Source organism: Odocoileus virginianus, chromosome 15 (assembly GCF_023699985.2).
Source record: "Odocoileus virginianus isolate 20LAN1187 ecotype Illinois chromosome 15, Ovbor_1.2, whole genome shotgun sequence".
In the NCBI taxonomy this organism is placed as follows: Eukaryota; Metazoa; Chordata; class Mammalia; order Artiodactyla; family Cervidae; genus Odocoileus; species Odocoileus virginianus.
Genome location: NC_069688.1, coordinates 51,846,704 through 51,870,899, shown reverse-complemented (window position 1 = coordinate 51,870,899; position 24,196 = coordinate 51,846,704). Strand labels below are relative to the sequence as shown.

Here is a 24,196-nt window from a genome sequence, read left to right as displayed (position 1 = left end):
ATCCATGTGTACCTACCTATTTGATAACTTATCTGGATAATTTGTACTCTCAAAATCAATGTGTATAAAACAAAGCTACTAATCTCGGATTGCCAAACTTAGCTCTTTCCCAATATTCCCCATTTCAATGAACGGCACCACCATCTATCCAACTGGAAGTGAGAAACCTAAGAGTCATTGTTAAGAATTTCTTCTTCTTCAAATCCCTCCACAAAATCTTAAGGACTCTAACACTAGTTATAGAATAGTGGTCACCATAATCCAAGCATCCCATGCTCTCTCATGTCCCAGTCTTCACTTTTGCTGGTCCTCATGCTTGGAACTTCCTCTCCACTCTCTTCCTTCTCTTCATAGCAGCATCCTACTCATCCTCCTAGACTGAACCTAAATATATAATATTTGAAAGTGTTCCACTGCTTCAAATACAGAAATAACCTTTCCCTTGTTGGTGATATCACTTTGTAAACCCTCATCAAACTGTTACAGACTAAGTTCTCTGTGAAGTAGACTTTTAGATGAGCATATAAGGAAGCGCTCTTGGAACCAACACCAGGGGAAGGAGAAGGAAACCGGACTGAGAAGGGTGAGAACTGGGCTGAGACACAGTACCAACAATCCTCAGCCAAGCTCAAGGAGTACTGTGGGGCTGGGATGCTCTTTCAAAACTGACCCAGGGTGGGACAAGGCCAGGACTGTGCAGCCCCAGGCTGATGAGTCACTGGATGTAGGTTGTCCCTGAATGGGGACACGACCTTTGCTGAGGAAATTTTCCTCAGTCATTTCCCCAAAATCTGACACCTAAGAGATGGCCCCTGGTAATACTCCTGTTAAGAGTAGGCAAGTGGCTAGGTATGAGCAGAGAAATGAGGACAGGGGCCAGGTGGCAAGAAACCTTGCTTAAATAAACTTTCACTTTACTTTCTTAACCTTCTTCATCTTCGAATTCTCAATGAAGAAAGAACCTCAAATTCACTGGCAACATTCCCAGAGTTGTGGGAAAACTCTTTCATTACCAAAGCAGGACCTGGGAGGTACATCACAGCATTCAGTACAATCTTCATGCTTAAATCAGTTTACCGTAGTGATACTCTCCTGCATTTAAGCCATTTAAGAAAGGATCCATCGTTCTCATTAGGCTCTGAGATTTTTGAGGACAAAGAGCATGCATTTAAACCAAAGAGCTGGGATTCAATAAATGTCCAGTGAAGAAATGATTGAATAGGGTCTTCCCTGGGGACTCAGTTGGTGAAGAGTCTCTCTGCCAATGTAGGAGACACGGGTTCAATCCCTAGTACGGGAAGATCCCACACACCATGGAGCAACTGAGCCTGTGGGCCACAACTATTTAGGCTGTGCTCTGGAGCCTGGGAGCAGCAACTACTGAAGCCTGCAAGCCTAGAGCCCACGCCCCGCAACAAAAGAAGCTACCACAAAGAGAAGCCTGCACACTGCCAACTGGTGAGTAGCCCTCCCTCCCCAAAACTAGGGAAAAGCCTGAGCAGCAATGAAGACCCGGCACAGGCAAAAAAAAAAAAAAAAAGACTGAATTAATGATCCTCAGAAACTGAGTAACTAAAACCACAGGCGTCTAACTGATGAAACAGAGTGCCAATTTCTTCCTTTGCAGCAGTATTTTTCATTCATTCATTATCACCCTTTTAAGGGCCTTTTTAGATATTCTTTCCTATGAAGTTTTAATGTCACATATATATTGTATATCTGTATATGTAGTGTATTATATCTGTACTTTGTACGCTAAATTTTTTTTTTGTCCCCAAAACCAATACTGAAAAATCCCGTGGGAGCAATATTGCTTCACAGAAAATGTATGATTTACACTAGTAAATATAACGTCAAAGTCGATCAGATTACTTAAGTCAGCGCATCTTATAGTAAAGATGCCTCATGACAAAATAAGTGGCATGCTGAGCATGAAATCAGAGCAAAAGGGGTTAAAAGGCCTAAAGGGATACCTACAGATACGGTCCAGTATATCATTCCCCATTGTAAAATTACAGCAACCCCACAACTGTACAGTCACAGGAGCCTCCATTATTTTGCCTAGCTTCTATGTAAACTATAGCTTTTGTCATTTAATTTTTATCAGTTAAATTTAATTACAAAGTATCTCAGGTATATGAAAAGTAGAGATTAAAGAGCACTCTTATACCCATAACCTAATTTAAGAGATAAAAACAGTATATATTCATTTGCAACCCTCTACACATAACTTGTTTATGTGTCCAACTCCTTGTGACCCCATGTGCTGTAGCCCACCCGGCTTCTCTATGGAATTTTCCAGACAAGAATATTGGAGTGGGTTGCCATTTCCTCCTCCAGGGGATCTTCTGGACCCAGGAACCAAACCTGAGTCTCTGGTATCTCCTGCATTGGCAAGTGGATTCCCACCAACTGCAGGACCTGGGAAGCTTTACTGAAATGCAAAAGTTTGTTCCCCCTCCAAATTCACATGTTGGAGCCCTAACCCCAACATGACTGTTACTTGGAGATAAGGTTTTTAGGGAAGAAATTAAGGTTAAATGAAGTCATAAGGGTGGGGCCCTAATCTGACAGGATTAGTATCTTTATAAAAAGAGATATCAGAGAGTTCACTGGCTCTCTCTCTACCATGTGAGGACACAGCAAAGAAGTGGCCATCTGGAAGCCAGGAAGAAAACCAGTCCCCTGATCTTGGACTTCCAGTCTCCAGAACTGTGAGAAAAGAAATCTCAGTTGTCTAAACTACCTAGTTTACAGAATTTTGTTTTGGTAGTCTGAGCAAACAAACACAAACACACTAATCCCAAGAATTAATCACAGAGTATACAGAAAAAGAGGATCAAGAACAGGAGTCAAGAACAGTTAAGACTGGCTTCTACCACGAACTCAGCCACTCTGTGGTACACCCTTAACCCTCTGAAGCACCTTTCTTCTCTTCTATGAAATGAGAGGCTATAGGTAGAACTTCTTCAGGTCTCTTAAAATTTCCAAACTAAGCTCTTTCCAGTGATAAGAGTCTGGAGAAGATGTGCAGAAATGTCACCTTGTAGGGGGAAAGAAAAGAAGGAAGAACAGGTCATCAGCCTTGGCCCTCAGATGGCTGAAGAAAATGTATTTGGTGTGTGCCACACCTTTGCATCCTTCGACACTTTTGTCCATGTCACCAATCTTTCAGGCAAGGAAACCATCTGCCGTGTAACTGGTTGGATGAACGTGAAGGCTGACTGAGATGAGTCCTCTCCATATGCTGCCATGTTGGCTGCCTAGGATGTAGCCCAGAGATGCAAGGCACTGGGCATCACTGCCTTCCACATCACACTCTGGGCCACAGGAGGAAATAGGAGCAAGACTCCTGGACCAGGAGCCCAGTCAGTGCTCAAAGCCCTTGCCCGCTCAGGGATGAAGATTGGGTGGATTGAGAATGTAAGCTCCATCCCCTCTGACAGCACCTGCAAGAAGAGGGGTCTCCACGGTCACCATCTGTGAACAGGACTCCTCAAATTGTTGTTTTGTTAATAAATTGCCTTGATGTAAAAACAAAAACACTTTCAAACTAAAAGTGTTACATACTGTGGGCTATGGCTCAGGCAATGACAATGCCAGGATTCTATCCTCACGAAGCACAAAGTTCTTATGGGTATTCACAAAACTATTTAGTTATAAGCATATTCACGACAGAATTGCATTTAATGGCAAAAAACAAGAACAGCAACAAAAAAACTTGTAAATAACCTATCCAACAATAAACTATGTTAAATAAACTATATAATAGAGACAGATCATAGAATAAGTGAATATTTATTCTGCAAACCTGTTTAAAAAAATTAACATCAAGTATATACTGCTAAGAAACCTTAAAATTATAGATTGGTAAAAACTTTGTTAAAAATACGATCAGTGAACATGGAGCATGCCACTCCTGCATGCAGCTATTCCTTCCACGTGAGTCACTTTTCAAAAAACTGTAAACTGTTTTATTGAGGTATATTTGACATAAACTACAATATCTAAAGTACACATTTGGTAAGTTTTGACATATATAAACCCATAAAACCCACAGGCCCATAAAACCAGAATAATAAAGATAACATATCCATCACTCCCCAAAGTTTCCTGGTGCACCTTTATAATCGCTCCCTCCCAACACTCCTTGCTCTCACTCGCCTCCTCAAATCACCACTGATTTGCTGTCACTACAGATCAGTTTGCATTTTCTAGTTTTATACAAATGAAATCATACATTACATACTCTTTTTTTGCCTGGCTTCTTTCACTCGGCATATTTGTGTTGAGATTCAGCTATGCCGCTTCATGTATTTATTTCTGCGTGGTATTTCATTGTATGGGTCATTTTGACTCAGAATTAGCAGTCTTCATTTCCAATCCAGTTGCTTCAAGAAAAGAGGCTTCAGCAATGACATCTAATATTTCTTTTAACTTCACCATTTTCAAGGAATTAGGGTGTTCCAGGCCAGGCTTGATATTTTCTCTTTTAGACACCGCTTGCTTTGCTTTGATTCTTTCAAAGCACTGCCTCATTTACATTTCACCTAAATTTCATTCTGCAGCAAGTTAATAAACCCAACATTGTGGGGCTGCTGGTATGTTCCTGGTGAGTTTTATCAGCTGGGTTCTATCAAGTGACATGAATGCTGACTGATGTCACTAAAATGTCACTTTGCATTTGTCATTAAATACAAAACAGTAATTAGTGTATGAATCAATTTTTGTTCTTAAAATACTTTAAAAGATGACAAAACTATATGTGAAAAATGATTATTAATCTGTATTACCAAATACAGTAAACATTTTCTTTTTAAGGTCAAAGGGGAGTCACACACACACAAAAAGAAAGGTGATAGGATTTTACATAATCGGTATTTGCTAGACTGCCAAAGAACAGGGATATCCAACTACTATTATTGTATAATAGCTTAATTCATAAGCCCTCACGTGTTCACCTAGAATGGGCTTCTTAGGAAAGATATCCCTCATGTCTCTGGAACCGAAACATAAATGTAAAATTGTAAACCTACTTTCATAAATATAAATGGAATTTGGAACCTTTTAGAGATAAAGTAGTTCCAATGACAGCTTCCAAGTTTTTGGCCTTGTAATTTACAGTCTTTAATTACAGTCTTTAATTGTAAGTCTGTATAAAGCTTGGCTAGAGTAACAGTTTATTATTTACCAAACTCCCTTTCACTCATTAATCACAATATGCATTACAACACAGTTGCAAAATAGGTCAAAATACTCCTAAATACATTTTTGGCATTCGGTACTTATTAATATTACTCCCCTTTCTATTCTTTGAGAAAGCCTGTATTTAGTTAAGACTCTTGCTAAAAATGCTAATTATTTAACGATAACACATCAAGTTTTCTCGTAGGGAAACATAACGTCAAAACCCTAAGGCAGCCGTGAATATCATCTTTGTATTTTTAAGATCTGAAAATTCACTTCTTCCTAATGTTACCCAGATATGGTCAACGCAGCATACAAAAAAGAATTTTTGGAAATTCTCTGTGATCTTGCACAAAAGCTTAAAATAGAACGCAACGAGGGAACTACTTCATCTACATGTAAAACACAATCCAATACGCCTCACATTGTGAAAGTTAAAGTGAAAAGTCGCTCAGTCGTGTCCGACTCTTTACGACCCCATGGACTGTAGCCCACCAGGCTCCTCCATCCATGGAATTTTCTAGGCAAGAGTATCGGAGTGGGTTGCCATTTCGTTCCCCAGGGGATCTTCCCTACCCGGGGATCGAACCCGGTTCTCCGGGTTTGCGAGCAGACGCTTTACCGCCTGAGCCTACTTATTAAACTGCAATAGGAAAATAATACTGCCCACGTGCCTTCCAACCTTTTTGAGTTCTGGCGAATGACAGGAACGAAAGCCAAAAGCGAAGGAGCGAAAACTACGCCAAAGCGCCCTAGGTCAGGCAGGCAAACTGTAGCCACGCAACGTGTTAAGTTCAGACAAACCTAATTTGTGAACGAAACCTAGGCCCCGAAAGAAGAGTGAGCCGGCTTCGGACTCAACTGAGCTCAACTCTGGAGGAGTCTAGCTGGACCCGTAATACAGTGAGTAGAAGCTGCTTCTACCCCAACACTACTCCCAGAAAAAGAACGGAGAAAAGCAAACAGCTACTAGGGCGACTTTGACCTACACCCCGTGACCTGGTTCCTCAGTCAGTTCAGTCGCTCAGTCGTGTCCGACTCTGCGACCCCATGGACTGCAGCACGCCAGGCCTCCCTGTCCAATACCAACGCCCGAAGTTTACTCAAATTTATGTCCATCCAGGCGGTGATGCCATCCAACCATCTCATCCTCTGTCGTCCCCTTCTCCTCCTGCCCCCAATCCCTCCCAGCATCAGGGTCTTTTCAAATGAGTCAGCGCTTCGCATCAGGTGGCCAAAGTACAGGAGTTTCAACTTCAACATCAGTCCTTCCAATGAACACCCAGGACTGATCTCCTTTAGGATGGACTGGTTGGATCTCCTTGCAGTCCAAGGGACTCTCAAGAGTCTTCTCCAACACCACAGTTTAGAAGCATCAATTCTGTAAAGTAATTAGCCTCCAACTAATAAAAATAAATGAAAAAAAAAGAAAAGAAAAAAAAAGAAAAGCATCAATTCTTCGGCGCTCAGTTTTCTTTATAGTCCAACTTTCACATCCTAGCTCTTCACCCTCTTGCACGCCCCACCCCCCACCTCCCCTGCCCCGCCGCAGCCCCCAGGCTTCCTCAAGAGCCCCTCCCCTAGAACCCATTCAAAGCGCCACGTCTCCTAGCTCCTAGCCACCAGCCATCCCTCAGAGGCTTCCTCCAGTGAACCCCTCCCAACCTCCCGCCAGAGTCACCGGTCCCCAGTGCTCGGCGCGCCTCCGGCACACGCCGAAAAACGTCCCCGCCGACCGCCTCAGCCGCGCGCTCCCTCCAACGGCTTCCGCCCCGCCTGGCCTCGCCCGCGCCCACGTGACACCCACGCCCCGCCCACCGGGGGCCCACGTGACCCACGGCCCCGCTCCGCCCCCCCCATCGCCTCCCGCTGCGTGGATCGCGGCCGGAGCCGCCATTGTTCCGCCGAGGGAGGACAGCTGGGGCCCGGCACTGGCGCGGAGACGCCGCTTAGCGGCCGCCACTGGAGACACTCCCTCCCGCCGTCCCCCTCCTCTGGCGGCGGCGGAGTGAGGCTCTGACGAGGGGGAAACCGGGGTAGCGCCCCCCCTGTCCTCCTGGCAGCGACAGCGGCCGATCCCCGGCTCCGGCGCGAGGGGCGGCCGCAATGCGCTCGGCCTGAGGCGGTCCGGCCCCGGCGCGTCCTCGCTTCCCTCGACTGTTCCACGGCGTCTCAGCGGCCCGGCGTCATCCTGTGAGTCCCCCCGCTCCCCCTGACGGGGAGGGAAGATGGCTACACGGAGCTGGCTGGACGAGCTGGCCCAGCAGGCCGAAGACGGCTCGGCCCGGCTGCAGGAAATGCTCTCGGTCGGCCTGGGTTTTCTGCGCACCGAACTGGGCCTCGACCTGGGGCTGGAGCCGAAGCGGTACCCGGGCTGGGTGATCCTGGTGGGCACGGGCGCGCTCGGGCTGCTGTTGCTCTTCCTGCTCGGATACGGCTGGGCCGCGGCTTGCGCCGGCGCCCGCAAGAAGCGGAGGAGCCCGCCCCGCAAGAGGGAGGAGGCGGCGGCCGCCGCGCCGGCCCCGGCCGCTGACGACCAAGGCGTGCTGAAGAATCTCAGGAGCGAGGAGCAAAAGAAGAAGAACCGGAAGAAATTGCCGGAGAAGCCCAAAGTGAGTAGGGGAGGAGCGGCGGGGTGGTCGGGGGGTGGGGAGCCCCCCCCCCCCCCGCCCGTCGAGCGATAGGGAGGCCAAACCCCAGCCGCCCCCGCCGGAATCCGGCAAAGGGGACCGAGGGAACATAGTCGAGAGCCGGGATGCAGCCTCCCAGGTGGAGGCGGCGATCGGTGGACACGTTTCTTGGGGAATGGTGGGAACTCAGGAAGTATAGGACCCCGTGGGGGCAGATCGGTTTGGAGGAAGGAAGTTAGACTGTTTGGGGGGTACTTTTAAATAAAAGCCCCCCGGAGGGCGAGACAGTTTGGGGACCCTTGACCGCCCGAATGACATGCCAAGCCGCTGCACCTCCCCCCCCCCCCCCGCACCCCCCTCCCGAGGCCTACTTGGTTAGGCTGCCTGTGTTTGCGGAGGCCGACGGGACCTTATGGTGGCGTTGGGAAGTTGTGGCAAGACTGCGCCTGGAATCCAAGAGCTTGCGTGCTTCAGGTCCCGCCGAGGTGGGAGGCAGTGGAGGAGATAACGGTGAATTAAAAACTCCGGGGCTTACTCGAGGATTAAAGGTACCCAGGTCTGGACGCGCTTCCATTTTAGTTAGGGCTCTAGAAGGGAAATGGTTGCCCACTCTGCTTCTGGTGCATGTGGCCCCTGGAGGCCGAAACAGGAGCCCGGCAAGAGGGAGTCTGTCTTCTAACGTACCTTGGGGTACACGGCTCTCTCAGAGGGCGCCAAGGCAAGTTCAGCGGAGCGGTGTGGGAGGTTTTGAAATAGGGTAAAAAGGATGACAGAGCAGAATGGTGCCGGGCTGAGAAGAGGGATCAGGCGCCCATTTACCGGACCACGTGTGGAAAGGCAGAGCGCATCACCACCGTCTTATCGTGCCTTCGCCTTTTATTTATGCAGCCTTGATTGCCATGTCCCCCATGAGTCTCCCATTAGAACTTTCATGGTTTTATTTTACTTCTTTAAAAATAGCGTATAGTTGACCAGAATATGGAGGGTGTGCAAAATTGGAAACTACTCCTAACCTATTTTTATAGCCGCTGGTTTTAGCGCCTCACCTTTTCAGCACAATAAGATTCTGTGTGAGATGCCCTCTGGTTTTTGCTGGACAGTGAGCGGTATGTACGTGAAAGTTAGTCCTGGAAACTAATATAGGAGACAGATTCAAAAATAATTCTAATATCTTGTGGACTGACAGGTGCTGTAGAGGTGTGCACAGTGTAAATGAGGTTTAGAGAGTGGGAGGGATTTGGAAGAATTTAGCAAAGTTATGGAGGCAGTCAGGTGTGAATTCAAGCTAAAGTCATGAGAGTATGGTTGGTGACAGTACAAAGGATGACACTGTGTTAGAGCTGTGACAAGTCACAATTACTGCATTATTAGGTCTAGATTAGACCTGCTGGTGAAGAGGATACAAGATATGTACAAGAACTAGAAAAGGGTACAACTTTGTTAGTATGGCTACTGCCTTAGGTTAGGAGAAGAGAAAATAGAAGTGATTTGGAAACTATGTAATTATATTTAAAATAGTAGAGTATCAAAGTTTACTGGAAAGTAATGTTATGGTGGAAACCTGGCTCCAAGATAGGAAAGAAGGTGCTTTTAAAAAATCACATTCATTTATAAGCCTAAGACCAGTGTGGATGAAACAGGTTGTGAAAATTTCAAAGCCCTGTTTGCGCCTCTCGAATTTCAGACAGATTTGGTTTAACAGACAGGTGCTAACAAGAGCCCATTTGAAGCGCATCACAATACTTAGATGACCCATCTGAAGAAGGAACACAGACAGGCCCCTGTGGAACTTGTGCTGTGAAAATTACTCATCAAACTTAGTATTTGTGTTAGGGGGAATGAATAAATAAATCCAGTATTAGCTTTGGAGAATAGAGAATGGGAAGGCTGACAGAGTGGTTGAGTGTTAATTGCATAAGAAAATGTTTGCCTACCTAACAGTCAAGATGTGTTGGAGAAGTTTATCAACATTTACAAAACTGTGGCTTTCAGAAGTTTTTGACCACAACCTAGAGAAAACATTTTACAATACTCCCCTCCCTCACACTATTCTATTTTTCTTTAATGATATTTGTGACTTACTAAATTAGTTTCACATTTGATTTGAGGGGTGACCCACAGAAGAACGCTGCTTTATAGGGTTAAGAAATCCAAGCTTCCATTTAGTTAGTTATTAGTTGGTTAGTATTCATATGTTTCAGCACTTTGCTAAGTTTTTGTTTGGGGAAAAGCAGGATGCTGCTTGCAAATTGAAGGCAGTAAAAAAGGAACACCATATTTCATATGTCTTATAGTGAAAGGGATACAAAAGCAAAAGCTCAGTTTTCCCCCGGGAACTTCTTATTCCAGCTGTGGAAAAAAGATATCAGAAACTTAACAGTGCAACCTTATTGAGACCCAGGTAGCCAGGAAAAACCTTTTTTCGAATTTGACTTTGAAAGTGGGGAGGAACTGGATATTGGGAAAGGCTGAAGAAATAGCAAAGGTTTGAGGGTGGAAGACTTAACTCTGTTGGCCTGGCAGGAATTGGAACTCTAAACTTGAGTGAGGCACTTAACCTTGTTTCCATTAGCTTATCTTGTTTATAATTGAAGATCTTACTTGAGGTAAAACACTGCAGCATTCCTCAGAGTGCTCACCCTGACTACTTGCAGTAGTTACTTTGAATGCTTGTTAAATCGTGTAGATCCTGAGTCCAACTACAGATGTAAATTCAGAGTCTGTGGAGCTGGGTCCAGGGAATCTGCTTTTTTTAACAAGCTCCCTTGCCTATCTGGAAATCATTGACTGCAGTAGTGCCATAAGATTCAATGTGTAAGAGAGATTTCTAGGTGCAGTCATGTTAATCTTATAATTCATCTTTTATTACTACATCATTCTGATAAACATTTTGAATATACTTCTGATTCAAGTGGATTCAGGGGTGTCAACTACAGTTTTTTTGAAAGAACATTCTGAATTTATTTTGGTCCTTTTTAAGTTTTCTCTTAAATCATTCCAGATTTCACAACTCAAATTTTCAGTTTGTTTCTAGTTGCCTGTTTTTATGTATAGAGTAGATGTCATTTAGCTTTTCTAAATCTCTTCATAAGCTTTTTTTTTTTTAATTCTTGTATTGGTTTGCTTTTTATCCCCTAATACCTTGCCATAGGTTTTTGTGTTCATTCCCCTGTTAAAAGTGAATGGGGGTGACACTTTTCACTGGGCTTATCACTGTTTTCTTACATGTGTTTTTCTTGACACCTTGTTCATCGTGAGTATTAAGTAGATGCTCAGTAAATATTTTTTCTTGACTTAACCTGTACGGTGATTTAGATGGATGTAAATGGCAACCCACTCCAGTATTCTTGCCTGGGAAATCCCATGGACAGAGGAGCCTGGTGGGCTACAGTCCATGGGATCCCAAAGAGTCGGGACACGACTTAGCAACTAAACAACATCTCAGATAGCTGGTCTTCAGCAGTTATTGCTTTGTGTTTCACCTGGAAGCAGGTAATCAAGATCATCATCAAAGAAAATTCATTTTTCATAAAGATTTTCCACAGTACAATTGTTAATATCTATAAGCCCAATACATAGTGTTTTGTCTTGTTTGCTACTGTATAACCTTGCATAGTGGTTGGCACCTAATAAGTAGTTATTGAATGTATAATACAGTAAAATGTCCCGCCAAAGTATTTATGCAGCTTGATTCTATTTTTTATGCATAGAAACATCCATGTGAGCCACCTTTTTATTTTTACAGTGAAAAATAGCTATGTTTGCCTCATCTGGCGTAAATTTTGTAAGGTCCATCTTTCTACAGCCAGTAGATCATTCTAAATAGTAAGCTGTGTCTTTTGTAGTAGTTACTTTTTTTCTAGTTTCACTGCCACTGCCCTACTTTCAGACTTTATTACCTAACAGCATCCTAACTGGTTTTCCTGCTTTCAGTCCCTTTGTTGCCAGTCCTTTCTACCCACTCATGCCAGTTAAATCTTTTAAAGTGTTAGGCACTCAGACGTGTCTGACTCTTAGTGATCCTGTGGACTGTAGCCCACCAGGCTCTTTAGTCCATAGAATTCTCCAGGCAAGAATACTGGAGTGCGTAGCCATTCCCTTCTCCAGGGATTCTTTCCAACCCAAGGATCAAACCTGCATCACTTATGTCTCTTGCACTGGCAGGTGAATTCTTCACTAGCACCACCTAGGAAGCCCAACTCTAATCATGTGACTTTTGAGTTCACATCCTTTCAGTAATTCCCCAACACCTGTTGAATAAAATTCAGTGGCATGGCTCTCAAGCCTTTCATGATCTAATCCCATCTTAGATTTTATCTGTTACCATTACCCATACGTGGAGAAGGAAATGGCAACCCACTCCAGTATTCTTGCCTGGAAAATTCCATGGACAGTGGAACCTGGGAGATTACAGTCCATGGGGTAACAAAGAGTTGGCCACAACTGAGCAAATCAGCACATTACCAATAAGACATTACCATTAGCTAGATGTCAGTGTCTCTCTATTCATATTACCTTCTTCTATTCATATGATTTCTTCTAAAAAGCCCCCTTTTTCTGTATCTCTGCCAATTTCTACTTATCCTTAAATGGCCCAGCTACATTGCTACCTCTACTATAAAGCTTTTGTCTAGCTCCCCAGCTAGAGTTAGTCTCTCTTTTATATGTTTATATTTTTTATGAGAGCTAAAACAGAGCATCGCCTGGGAATGTGATTGTAGAATGACTCAGACTTTTTCATAACTCTCTGCATGTCCAAGAATGACAAGTATTGATTTGGGGGTTAGAAATAACTTTTAGCTAGTAGGCGAATTTGTGGATATGGAATCTCCAAATAATGGCAATCAACTGTTTGTTTGTATTTATAACTGAACTAATGGGTTTCCCTGGTGTGGCTCACTGGTAAAGAATCCGACTACCAATGCAGGAGATGAAGGTTCAGTCCCTGGGTTGGGAAGATCCCTGGAGAAGGAAATGGCAACCTGCTCCAGTGTTCTTGCCTGGAAAACCCCATGGACAGAGGAGCCTGGTGGGTTGTGAAAGAGTTGCACGTGACTGACCGACTAAACAACAACGACTGGACTGTTTCTCCTACCTCCAGAACCTCATGTCTAGATGTATACTTGATTTCTTCAATAGGAAACCTGATGTTTATCTCAAAAACTTTAACATCTCCAAAACAGCACTCAATTCCCTGCCTTCTCCCAGTTGTCCCCATTTCTGTAAATGTCCCCATTTCTCTGCCTTTCCTTCAGTCAGGCCAAAAATCTAAGAATCATTCTTGATTCTTCCCTTTTACCTATATCTTCATCATCTTCACCTCATATCTAATCCTTCAGCAAGTACCATCACTTTTATCTCCAAAATAGATGTCTAGTCCAGACGCGCTCATTCTGTTTCCACCTTAGCTCACGCTTACAGCAACAGCTTCTGTCGACTGCCTGCAGTCAACACCCTAGTAAGGAGTCTTTTTAAAAGCAAATCGCCATCTTATCTAAAACCAACATTTTAGTAGTTTTTGCATTTAAAATCTGAACTTTTTTCCTGTATGGCTCAGCAGCTGCTTTTCTTTCTAAGCAAACCTGAGTTAGCTTCCTCTCATTTGCTACCTTCACTTACAGTAATTCTTTGCACTTCTTCACGCTCTTTTGCAACCCAGTGCTGCAAACTTGACCCACTCTTCTAATCAACCTTTAGATCTAACTTTGAAACTCACCCTCCTAGAAAATACTTTCCTAATCACTCTATTTGAAATAGGCATCCCTTTCTATTTTCTGTCTCAATCTTTTGTATGTGTTTCCTTTATTATAGTTTGTAAATTGTTTATTAACTTCTTCATTTACTTTTGCTCAGGGTTTTTTTTCCCCTCTCTTCTAGATGATAAGCTATGCTGTCAGATGGCAAACAGTGACTGGCATATTAGAGCCTTTGGTAACTATTTGTTAAATTAAATGCTGAATGATCTAAAATGATACCTTACTGTTTAGCTGGATGGTCTAATCTGTTATTGAGCTAAATAGATTTGTATTTTAAGATACTCTCAATAGGATTATGTCTTTTATTCATAGGTAGTGGTTTTGCCATATTATCTCAGGTATACTAAATTACATGTCATCTATAGGATTTTCTTTTTCCCTTTAAGTTGCTAATGTTTTAAGCCTTGAATACTCATTTAATTTAAAAATCTTGAGTGATAGTAAAACAAATATCCCTGATTATACAAAAAAAAAAAAAGAATCTTGAGATTCAGAGAGATTGACTTATTCAAGGTTATAAAGCAATGGCATTTCAAAGGCAAAACAATATCCTGATTTCTAGCTTAAGAACTCACTGTTATTTCCATTATACCGCTCTGGTTTTGATAGCATGTTCCAGGATATTACACTGCATTCAGAGAACAAATCTAATTTTCTCAGTGAGTTACAACTTTATTGCTTTTAAATTTTACTTTTAAAAATCAGAAGTTTCTTCTGAAAATTATAATGACCTTTACAGCAGCTCCAGAATTTTGGCTTCATTTGTTTGGTCATAGGACAGGACTTTTTCATCCTGTCATTTTCTTCTGCCAGAGGCGCTGCAGAGAAGACCTTTAATAATTCGGACAGAAAAGACCTTTAACAGTTGTGTTCGTCTCAGATACCAAGAGCAGCAGTAAACTTTCTGAGCACTTGTTTTTGTTGCAATTCAGCATTATTGGGTAATGTACTACTTTTCGAGGTTGTGAAAGTCTTGAAAGCATTTTAAAATTATTAGTATTATTCAAACAAAATCCAGAGATCTATGTGAGGAGTGGGTGTTGCTTGACCAGTTTTTTTTGTTGTTTGGGTGGAGGAGGGTTGGTAGTTAATTTGTATTTGTTTGGTTTGGTTTGGTGTTTTTGGCCACACCATGCAGCTTGTGGGATCTTAGTTCCCCAACCAGGGATTGAACCTGGGCCCTTGGCAGTGAAAGCACGGAGTCCTAACCCCTGGCTTGCTGGAGACTTCCCGACTAGTTTTTTGCTCTTTTTTCTCTCCAACTGTGCTAGTAGTTTGAAGAGAAACTACTCTGAGATCCATCTCAGAAACTGCTTTCTCAGATCCATCTTAGAAAGAACTACAGGATATGTATGTGTCCACTGTATCACCTGTAATCCTTATCTCAGTACCCATCTGATATAAAACCTTGAAAACCAATGCTGTGTTTAGTGTTTCGAAAATTAGCATAACTTGGCAATAGGTATTGAGTATCATCTATAATACTGAGCATCCTTGATGTTTTAGAGTCAACAAAGAGATGTTTTAGAATCCCTGAGGAGGGTTTAGTTTTGGCTAGCTGTTCAGAAGGCACAAGGATCTTTGTGTGCTCCTGTATTCAACTCTTTGCGACCCCATGGACTGTAGCCCGGCAGGCTCCTCTGTCCATGGGATTCTCCAGGCAAGAATACTGGAGTGGGTTGCCATTCTCTTTCCAGGGGATCTTCCTGACCCAGGGACAGAACCACATCTCTTGTGTTTCCTGCATTGGTAGGCACATTCTTTACTTCTGCAACACCTGGGAAGCCCGTGCAAGGATCTTTATCCTAAAGGAAATATCTCAGGATATATAGCAAGATTTTTGCAAATTTGATTTATAGGCCACATTTATAAGACTATTCTCCTAGCTTTTAAGAGTTTAAAATTGAGGTTAAATTTAAAAGCAAGTTGATAAATTACTGTGAGTGAAGCTGTGTACTGTAATGTTTAGCTTATGTAATTGATACGTGCACAGCATTTGACAGAAGCACACAGTTTGTGTTTTTAAGTAAATGACAAGAAATTGTTCTACCTTGAATAGAACTCTTCCTATTAGAACTGTTCCTAATAGAACAGCACTCTTCCTAACTAAAACTAAGAAACTGACCAAGACTAAATATTCTCCACTAAATGAGATAATGCATGTGATTGGCACATGGCAAATGTTGTTCAGTCACTCAGTCATGTCCGACTCTTTGCAACCCCATGGACTACATCAGGCCAGGCTTCGCTGTCCATCACCATCTCCCTGAATTTGCTCAAACTCATATCTGTTAAATCAGTGATGCCATCCAGCCACCTCATCCTCTGTCGTCCCCTTCTCCTCCTGCCTTCAATCTTTCCCAGCCTCAGGGTCTTTTCCAAGGAATCAGTTCTTCACATCAGGTGGCCAAAGAATTGGAGCTTTAGCTTCAGCACCAGTCCTTCCAATGAATATTGAGGATTTATTTCCTTTAGGATTGATTGGTTTGATCTCCTTGCAGTCCAGGGGACTCTCAAGAGTCTTCTCCAGCACCACGGTTCAAAAGTATCAGTTCTTCTGCCCTTGACCTTCTTTATGGTTCAACTCTCACATCCATACATGACTACTGGAAAAACCATATCTTTGATTATACAGACCTTTGTCGGCAAAGTAATGTCTCTGCTTTTTAATATGCTGTCTAGGTTTGTCATAGCTTTTCTTCCAAGGAGCAAACATCTTTAAATTTCATGGCTGCAGTCACCATCTGCAGTGATTTTGGAGCCCAAGAAAATAAAGTCTGTCACTATTTCCATTGTTTCCCCATCTATTTGCCATGAAGTGACGGGACATGGCAAATACTTGGAAGTTTCTAGGTCTGTCAGCTAAAGATGTTATCTGTTGAGTTTCCATGATGTCTTGCCTTTTTTTTTTTTAATCATGGACATACTATGTAGACTTGTGCTTCCCAGTATGCAAAGTATAATTTCTTGCTGATCAAATTGAGACTGAAGCAAAGGAGTAACTTGTCCAGGGTTATAGATTGGAGATTCAACCATGATTTCAGCTTGCCTTCAAAACACACACTGTTCTCCTTTTAGAGGCCGGGGATGGGGAGGTGGGGAGCCAGGGCAGAGTATTCCTCTTGTCTGGTGTTTTTTCTGAGCTATACCTGTCTTCCTTTGCTGGAGTCTAAGCTTTGTGAGGACAGGGATTGTGCCTCACTTGTTTCAAGGCTTTAAGAGCCCTGCTTATTACTCTACTGGGTTCATTTAATGGATATTGAGTGAATGAACATGAGTGAATATTGTGTAATCTTTTTTAGAATACAGACTATAAGCAGCTTTTTAAGAAAAAAGATAGTACGGCATGTCTCTCGAGCAAGCCTGAACTATTTCTAGCCTGTGAGAGGTTATATTTGCTCATCATTTGTATTCTGTTAGCTTCCCAAAAGAATTTGTGTCTGCAGCATTGGGCCCATTGGATACATGTACAGTTTCGTAAGGTTCTTGACCACCAGGACTTAACATTCATTTTGAGCTTGCTAATATGAAAAATGACTTGAATGCTGGAACATAGGATGAGGATATGGGCCTTCATAGCTTTGGAGAGGAAAGGATATTGAATGAAAGAAACTTTCATGAACATGTAAAGTATGCTTTCACATGTTTTCTCATTTACTTTAAAAGAAACCTATACAAAACAAGGTACATATTTTCTTCATATTTACAGATGATGAAGTTGAGGATTTGTTTAAAATCATGGTGATTAAATATAGAAGTTGGATCTTAATCCCAGGTTGTCCACTCCCAACCCCATAGTCTTTCATATTTCACTTTTTTTTTTGGTAGTTAGTAGACTACCCTTTTCGGAGAAGGCAATGGCACCCCACTCCAGTACTCTTGCCTGGAAAATCCCATGGATGGAGGAGCCTGGTAGACTGGTCCATGGGGTCGCTAAGAGTCAGACATAACTGAGCGACTTCACTTTCACTTCTCACTTTCACACATTGGAGAAGGAAATGGCAACCCACTCCAGTGTTCTTGCCTGGAGAATCCCAGGGACAGGGGAGCCTGGTGGGCTGCTGTCTATGGGATCACACAGAGTCGGACACGACTGAAGTGACTTAGCAGCGGCAGCAGACTACCCTTTTAGTGTTGAAACTTAAGACGTTTCCAAGTAATTTGAAGTCATGGTTTTTACATTTTGTGACTAAAAATAAAGATTTACATAATGAAGTGAAAATAGTGTCAAATGTTAAACCTTATATATGCTTACTGTAGCTTTAGATTCTTTTTAAAAAATATTTATGAATGTATTTAGCTGCATCAGATCTCTGTTGGGTTATGTGGGATCTTTTGTTGCTGAGCATGGACTGTCTAGTTGTGGCACACAGGCTCTCTAGTTACAGCACAAGGGCTCAGTTGTTGAGCGGCACATTGGAGCTTACTTTCCTGACCAGGGGTTAATACCAAGTCCCCTGCATTCCAAGACGGATTCTTAACCATTGGACCACCAGGGAAGTCCCAGCTGTAGGTTCTTTTGAAATTTAGAATTGGTTTAACAAATATGTAAAGGTCACTCAAATGCAGTAGAAGTCTATTATTAAGCATATCTTCTTTTTTTTTTAAGCATATCTTCTTATTCTGACTCCCAGAGGGCAAATTTCTATCATATGTACATGTCCCTGAGGCCCCAGCCCAGTGCCTTGTACTAAAGTACTTAGTATGTAAAGAATTGTATGAAATTAATAAATTGGAAGCAAACATAAAGAATTTTATTTCCTTGAAATCATAGTTATTAAATAAGATCCTTCTCCCATGCTGTGTGGCCCCTTCCTCCCTTTCATTTTCTGGATTGTCAGCTGAGTGTTTTCATTCTGCATCATCACCCCCCCAAGACACACACACGTGTGCGTGTGTGCACTTGCTCGTTTACGAGTGTATTTTTAAGAAGGATTTGGGCTGGGAGTTGAGGAAATGTATTAATATTAAAAGTTGACATGGCATTGTCTATAAGTTTATCCACATAAGAAATTTTATTTTTCTGTTACTGGTTGATTTTCACCAAATTTGAAGGATATTTTGGAGTGGTCTAATTTAAAGTATAGATTGCACGCTATATATAAAATTAACTTTGATTGGCCCTAGAGGGGAACACCTCAAAATTTTCCAGAGAATTTTAAACTGGGGCACAGAGAGAAGCTCATGCAATTCTAATCTGTAGAAGCAAAACTGCATATATTAAGGCTCCACGACCAGAGAAAATACTTTCATGTAAAACTGAGCGTGGAAGTAATACCGGATTTGAAGTGTTAGTTTGTGATTAGTTCTTTTCATGTGAGCAAATCTACCTAATACATTTTTTTTCTTTTTTTTTTCCTAATACATTTTTATTTGTTGTTGTTTAGTCGCTAAGTTGTGTCCGTCTCTTTTGTGACCCCATGAACTATAGCCCGCCAGGCTCTTCTGTCCATGGAATTTCCCAGGCAAGAAGACTGGAGTGGATTGCCATTTTCTTCTCCAGGGAATCTTCCTGACCCAGGATCAGACCTGTCTTCTGCATTGGCAGGTGGATTCTTTATCACTGAGCCACTAGGGAAACCTTCATGCTTCCATTTAAGGGATTTACTAATTTAAATGTGGTTACTGCTTTTCTGGATTACTATGATGGTATGGTCAGTCACCCAGAGCCAGACATTCTGGAGAGCTAAGTCAAGTGGGCATTAAGCACTACTGTTAATAAAGCTAGTGGATGTGACAGAATTCCAGTAGAACCCTAAAGGATGATGCCATCAAGGCGTTGCCTTCATTATGTCAACAAATCTGGAAGACCCAGCAGTGGCCGCAGGACCAGGAAAGGTCAGTCCTCATCCCAATTCCAAAGAAGAGGAGGACTAAAGAATGTGCTAGCCATCAGACAGTTACACTCATCTCCCATGCTAGCAAGGTCATGCTTAAAATCTTGCATACTAGGCTCAGCATCATGCCATCCAGGAACTTCCAGATGTCCAAGCTCTGTTTAGAAAAGGAAGACGAACCAGAGATCCAGTTGCCAACTTTCACTGGATCATAGAGAAAACAAAAGGGAATGCCAGAAAAACATCTACCTCTTCCAGAAAAATATTGACTACACTAAAACCTTTGCCTGTGTTGATCATAATAAACTGTGAAAAGCTCTTAAAGAGATGGGGATACCAGACCATTTTACTTGCCTCCTGAGAAACCTTTATGTGGGTCAAGAAGCAATGGTTAGAACCCTGTATGGAACAACTGACTGGTTCAGGATTGAGAAAGGAGTATGACAGGGCTGTCTGCTGTCATGCTGTTTGTTTAATGTATACGCTGAGCACATCATGAGAAATGCCAGGCTGGGTGAGTTACAAGCTGGAATCAAGACAGGCAGGAGAAACATCAACAATCTGAGATATGCAGATGATACCACTCTAATGGCAGAAAGCAAAGAGGAACTAAAGAGCCTCTTGATGAGTTTGAATGAGGAGAGTGAAAGAGCCGGTTTAAAACTAATTATTAAAAAAAACTAAGAGCATGGCATCTGACCCCATTACTTCGTGGCAGATAGAAGGGGAAAAGGTAGAAGTAGTGACAGAGTTCCTCTTCTTGGGCTCTAAAATCACTGTGGATGGTGACTGCGGCCATGAAATCAGAAGATGATTGCTTCTTGGCAGGAAAGCTATGGCAAACCTAGACAGTGTGTTGAAAAGCAGAGACATTACTCTGCTGACAAAGGTCAATCTAGTCAAGGCTGTAGTCTTCCCAGTGGTCACATACAATTGTGATAGCTGGACCATAAAGAAAGCAGAGCACCAAAGAATTGATGTCCTGTGGTGCTGGCAGAGACTCCTGAGAGTCCCTTGGACAGCAGGAAGATCAAACCAGTCAATCTTATGGGAAATCAACCCTGAATACTCATTGGAAGGACTGATGCTGAATTTGAAATTCCAGTATTTTGGTCATCTGATATGAATAGCTAATTCATTGCAAAAGTCCCTGATGCTAGCAAAGATTGAGGGCAGAAGGAGAACAGGGTGTCACAGAGTGAGATGGCTGGATGGCATCATTGATACATTGGACATAAACTTGGGCAAACTTTTGGGAGATGGTGAGGAACAGAGAGGCCTGGCATGCTGCAGTCCGTGGGGTCGCAGAGTCAAACACGACTGGGCAGCTAAACAACAACGCTTCTCCAGGACAAGGCCTTCTTGACCAGTGGTAGCAGAGTAGGAGACCAGATTAGTGCTATTGTTGGTGGGTAGGAGAGGCCCAACTATGATGTGTATACTTTCTTCCTGCTGTTGACTTTTTCTTTAGGATAGGAGGCTTTTTATCAATATTTCATGATACCTGGCATTTGCAGGAAGTTGTTGATGACTTATGGAGTCCCAATAATTATGAGACCCATATCAAGCCCAAGAGATAGTGGGAAATTGGGAAATCTGCATAGACCAGAGGGAACAGCTGCAGTTCTAGCCACTACACAAGTCGATGTTGCAGAAAAGTATGGAAAATCAGCAGAGGTTGGAGCATGGGACCACCTTTGGCTCGCTGATCATTGAAAGCATATGAAATGGAAACTGAGTGTTCCTGGTCACTGATTAAGGACTTCTGACTGTTCAAAAGGAAAGATGGTTTCATCTTTGATTTGGGAGGCTCTGTCAACATGTTCGCAGTTATCTCAAAGGAATTTCTTTCAACTTTTCGGTGGTTTGTTTTTTTTTTCTTTTAGGTTTTCACGCATTTATTGGGGCCATCGGGGTGGGGGCCGCTCCCTATCAATGGAAGCGCTCACAGTCTCTTCAGCCACTCCAGGCTCGGGCCCTGGGGGTCCTGAGGGTGGCTGGGCACGTCGGGCATGTCCCCGTCGTCTCGGAGGGGCGCTGGGTAGTTGTACGGTGTGGCCCGGTTGATCGTGAGCGAGTACTTGGTGTAGGGGCTGAGTGTGGGTGGGATCACAGCGAGGCCCGCAGTGGCGAAGGATGCCACCAGCACAGCTTCCTTGGCCCAGACATTCTCGAGGAAGGCTGTGACTCTCTCAGCCATCTTGGTCGCGGCGGCTTGGTGGTTTTTTGACACAGTTTTTAACCACTTAATTTCACCTTTTTACAGTTAGTATATAAATTGTTGTTATTGCTTAGTCCCTAAGTCATGTCCAGCTCTTCTTGCAACCCCATGGACTTGTAGCCTGCCAGGCTCCTCTGTCCGTGGGATTTCTCCCAGGCAGGAATAGTGGAGTGGGTTGCTATTTCCTTCTTCAGGGGATCTTCCCAACCCAGGGACTGGACCTGTCTCCTGCATTGGCAGATGGGTTCTTTACCACTGAGTCAGCAAGAAGGCCCAGTATATAAAATGACTCAATTTAGTCATTTACATGAGTAAAATGGAAGTATTTATAAGTGACTATGATAGTTTCCTGAAAGGATTAGTTAAATGAAGCTTCATGCATATGAGGCTTGTGAGCTGCCAAGTAAAGAGATGGGGAACTCTGTGGACTGGAAGCTGTGAGACTGTTCAGATGGAGTAAAGCTTACATAGAAAGGTGTGGATGACCCCAGAAGACCTGAAAAAGTAAGTTTGGCTAGAGAGAGGATGGTCTGAAATAAATGACATGTGAGAATTGACAGGTAAGGTGGTGATACTGGAAAGTATTGATAGAATTAAATAAGTTTTGTATTCTTGATATGGATATGTCTGTAAGTTCAAATGCCTTTCTAGGGTTTCTGATCATTCTCTGTGCACTGTCTCCTCCACCCCACCTCATCCCTGCCCCCCAATATACATAAACAGAAATGAGAAGGGATAGCATTAAAGGAGCAGAACAGCACAGCAGAAAGAAAACCAAACCAAGGGTGAGGACACCTGGTTTCAGCATTAGCCGTCTGACTTTAACAAGTTGCTCAAAACTTAGCAGATTAAATTTGGATTAACTAGGAATTTAATCAAGTAAAAGACAGCTTTTGTTTTGATTTTTCTGCTATAAATCTTGTCTCTTTTTCCAACTGCATATCCCTGATAATTTAGCACAAATGTAGGTAATGTCACATTAGAAAAATTTTGCCTGTTCATATTGTTTTCTTGACTATAGCTCTGCTATAAGTAATTCATGGAAGTCTGTTCTGCAAGAACTGGGAATAAAGCAATTGAAACTAGTATATTGATTATTAACTTATTGTGTTGAATATGAGAAGAATGGGCAAGTGAAAAGACGAATAAGATCCAGAAAGAAGAGATTAGAATATAGATTCCTGGTGCTTTTCTTCAGGGTCCTGAATCTAAGTACATTTCTGGCGATGGGGCTCAGAAATGCTTAATTTAAAAAAAAAAAACCACTAGTGATTCTGATTAAAAGCTAGAATTGGTGTTCACAGACTTCATTCTACTCATGAAAATCTCTGAGTGCTATCATTTTGTTTTAGAGATGTTGGGAAAGCTGAGATAGCCTTTTTAAACTGTGGCATTGGGTTAGTAAAGCTTCTAAATCCTAGAATAGTACAGCCATTAGATTGTAAGATTACAGGGGACATTAGAGATTATCTAATACAAAAAACAATGAACTATGGTCCATGGACCAAATATGGCCCTCCACCTATGTTTGTAAAATTCTTCAGAACACAGGCACACTCATTCATTTATGTATCATCTCTGGCTGTTTTTGTGCTAACAGAGTTTTGTGTTGTAACAGAGACTACATGGCTCATAAAGCCTAAAATATTTTCTGTTTGGCCCTTTACCAAAAACATTCATGGTCTTTTGAATAGATCAGACCTATCATTTTTACAGATGTAGAAATAATACTCAAAGATAATGAAATACTCCGAGTACACAGCCAGTTGGTGGTCAGAGTGCAAGTACAATTTAGTTCTTGTTTCCGTTCCATTGTTTTTTGTTGGAGGTACTGATGCCTAGGTGAAATCAGAATATAAGTTTGTGGTACAAATTTTGCATGTAACTTCATTCTTTTTTACACTGCAAATTCCTAGAAATGGTAGTCTGACAAGTCTTAGATGACACAGCTGTACAAAAGTCTTTTTAATTTGGGTTAGGGGGTGGAATTTGATCATTGATTCTATTCCTGAGTATAGATCTTCGGTTTGATCTGCCAGGCAGTTTGATAACAGAATCCATTTTTGTTGCTATGTAGCCAAATGGACGGACCATTGACGTGGCTGAGGAAGAAGTTGTCCGAACTGCTCGAGGTGTGACAGCAAAGCAGCCAATAGAGACGGACAAGAAAAATGAAAAGGTAAGTTTGGGAGCCTGTGAAATTATATGCAAGACTCTTGGTAAAGACAGCGACATACAAAGTGTTACATACACCCCCACCCCCCCATTTAAGGAAAACGAAAAATGTGAGTTTATTGTAGTGGATGGATAGATAGTGAAGGTTTAAGTAAGTTGTGTGTTTTTTAAGGAAGGAGGTATCACTTTGTGTTTCTAAACGTGGCTGTGGCATTATTAACTATTCATTCTGCCAAAGACAATTTATTCATGACTTTGAACATCTTTTATATGAATAAGGTTCCAGATATGTTACATATTTCTTACGGGAAGACAAGATTGTGTTACCTTTGCTAACAGTAGACATCTGACATAAAAAGCTTGACAAAATTGTCCTGTTGTAATGTTAAA

The 24,196-nt window shown here is 42.5% G+C and overlaps 1 protein-coding gene and 2 pseudogenes across 3 annotated transcripts in view; 2 read left to right on the top strand and 1 right to left on the bottom strand.

Annotated features, from left to right (window-relative positions):
• Positions 1 to 3,036: 3,036 nt before the first annotated feature.
• On the top strand, positions 3,037 to 3,486 carry LOC139038416 (small ribosomal subunit protein uS11-like; annotated as a pseudogene).
• A 3,594-nt stretch (positions 3,487 to 7,080) lies between these two features.
• MTDH (metadherin) overlaps positions 7,081 to 24,196 on the top strand; it is a 54,778-nt gene continuing 37,662 nt past the window's right edge. The window contains exons 1-2 of one of the 3 annotated variants that reach the window (XM_020906590.2): positions 7,081 to 7,799; positions 23,709 to 23,810. In XM_020906590.2, the coding sequence (XP_020762249.2) occupies positions 7,416 to 7,799; positions 23,709 to 23,810 (486 nt within the window). In that variant the 5' untranslated portion in view covers positions 7,081 to 7,415. The remainder of the gene's footprint in view (positions 7,800 to 23,708; positions 23,811 to 24,196) is intronic. The other 2 variants (XM_020906592.2, XM_020906591.2) reach the window with 2 other exon arrangements.
• LOC110146012 (NADH dehydrogenase [ubiquinone] 1 alpha subcomplex subunit 3 pseudogene) lies at positions 21,313 to 21,622 on the bottom strand (annotated as a pseudogene).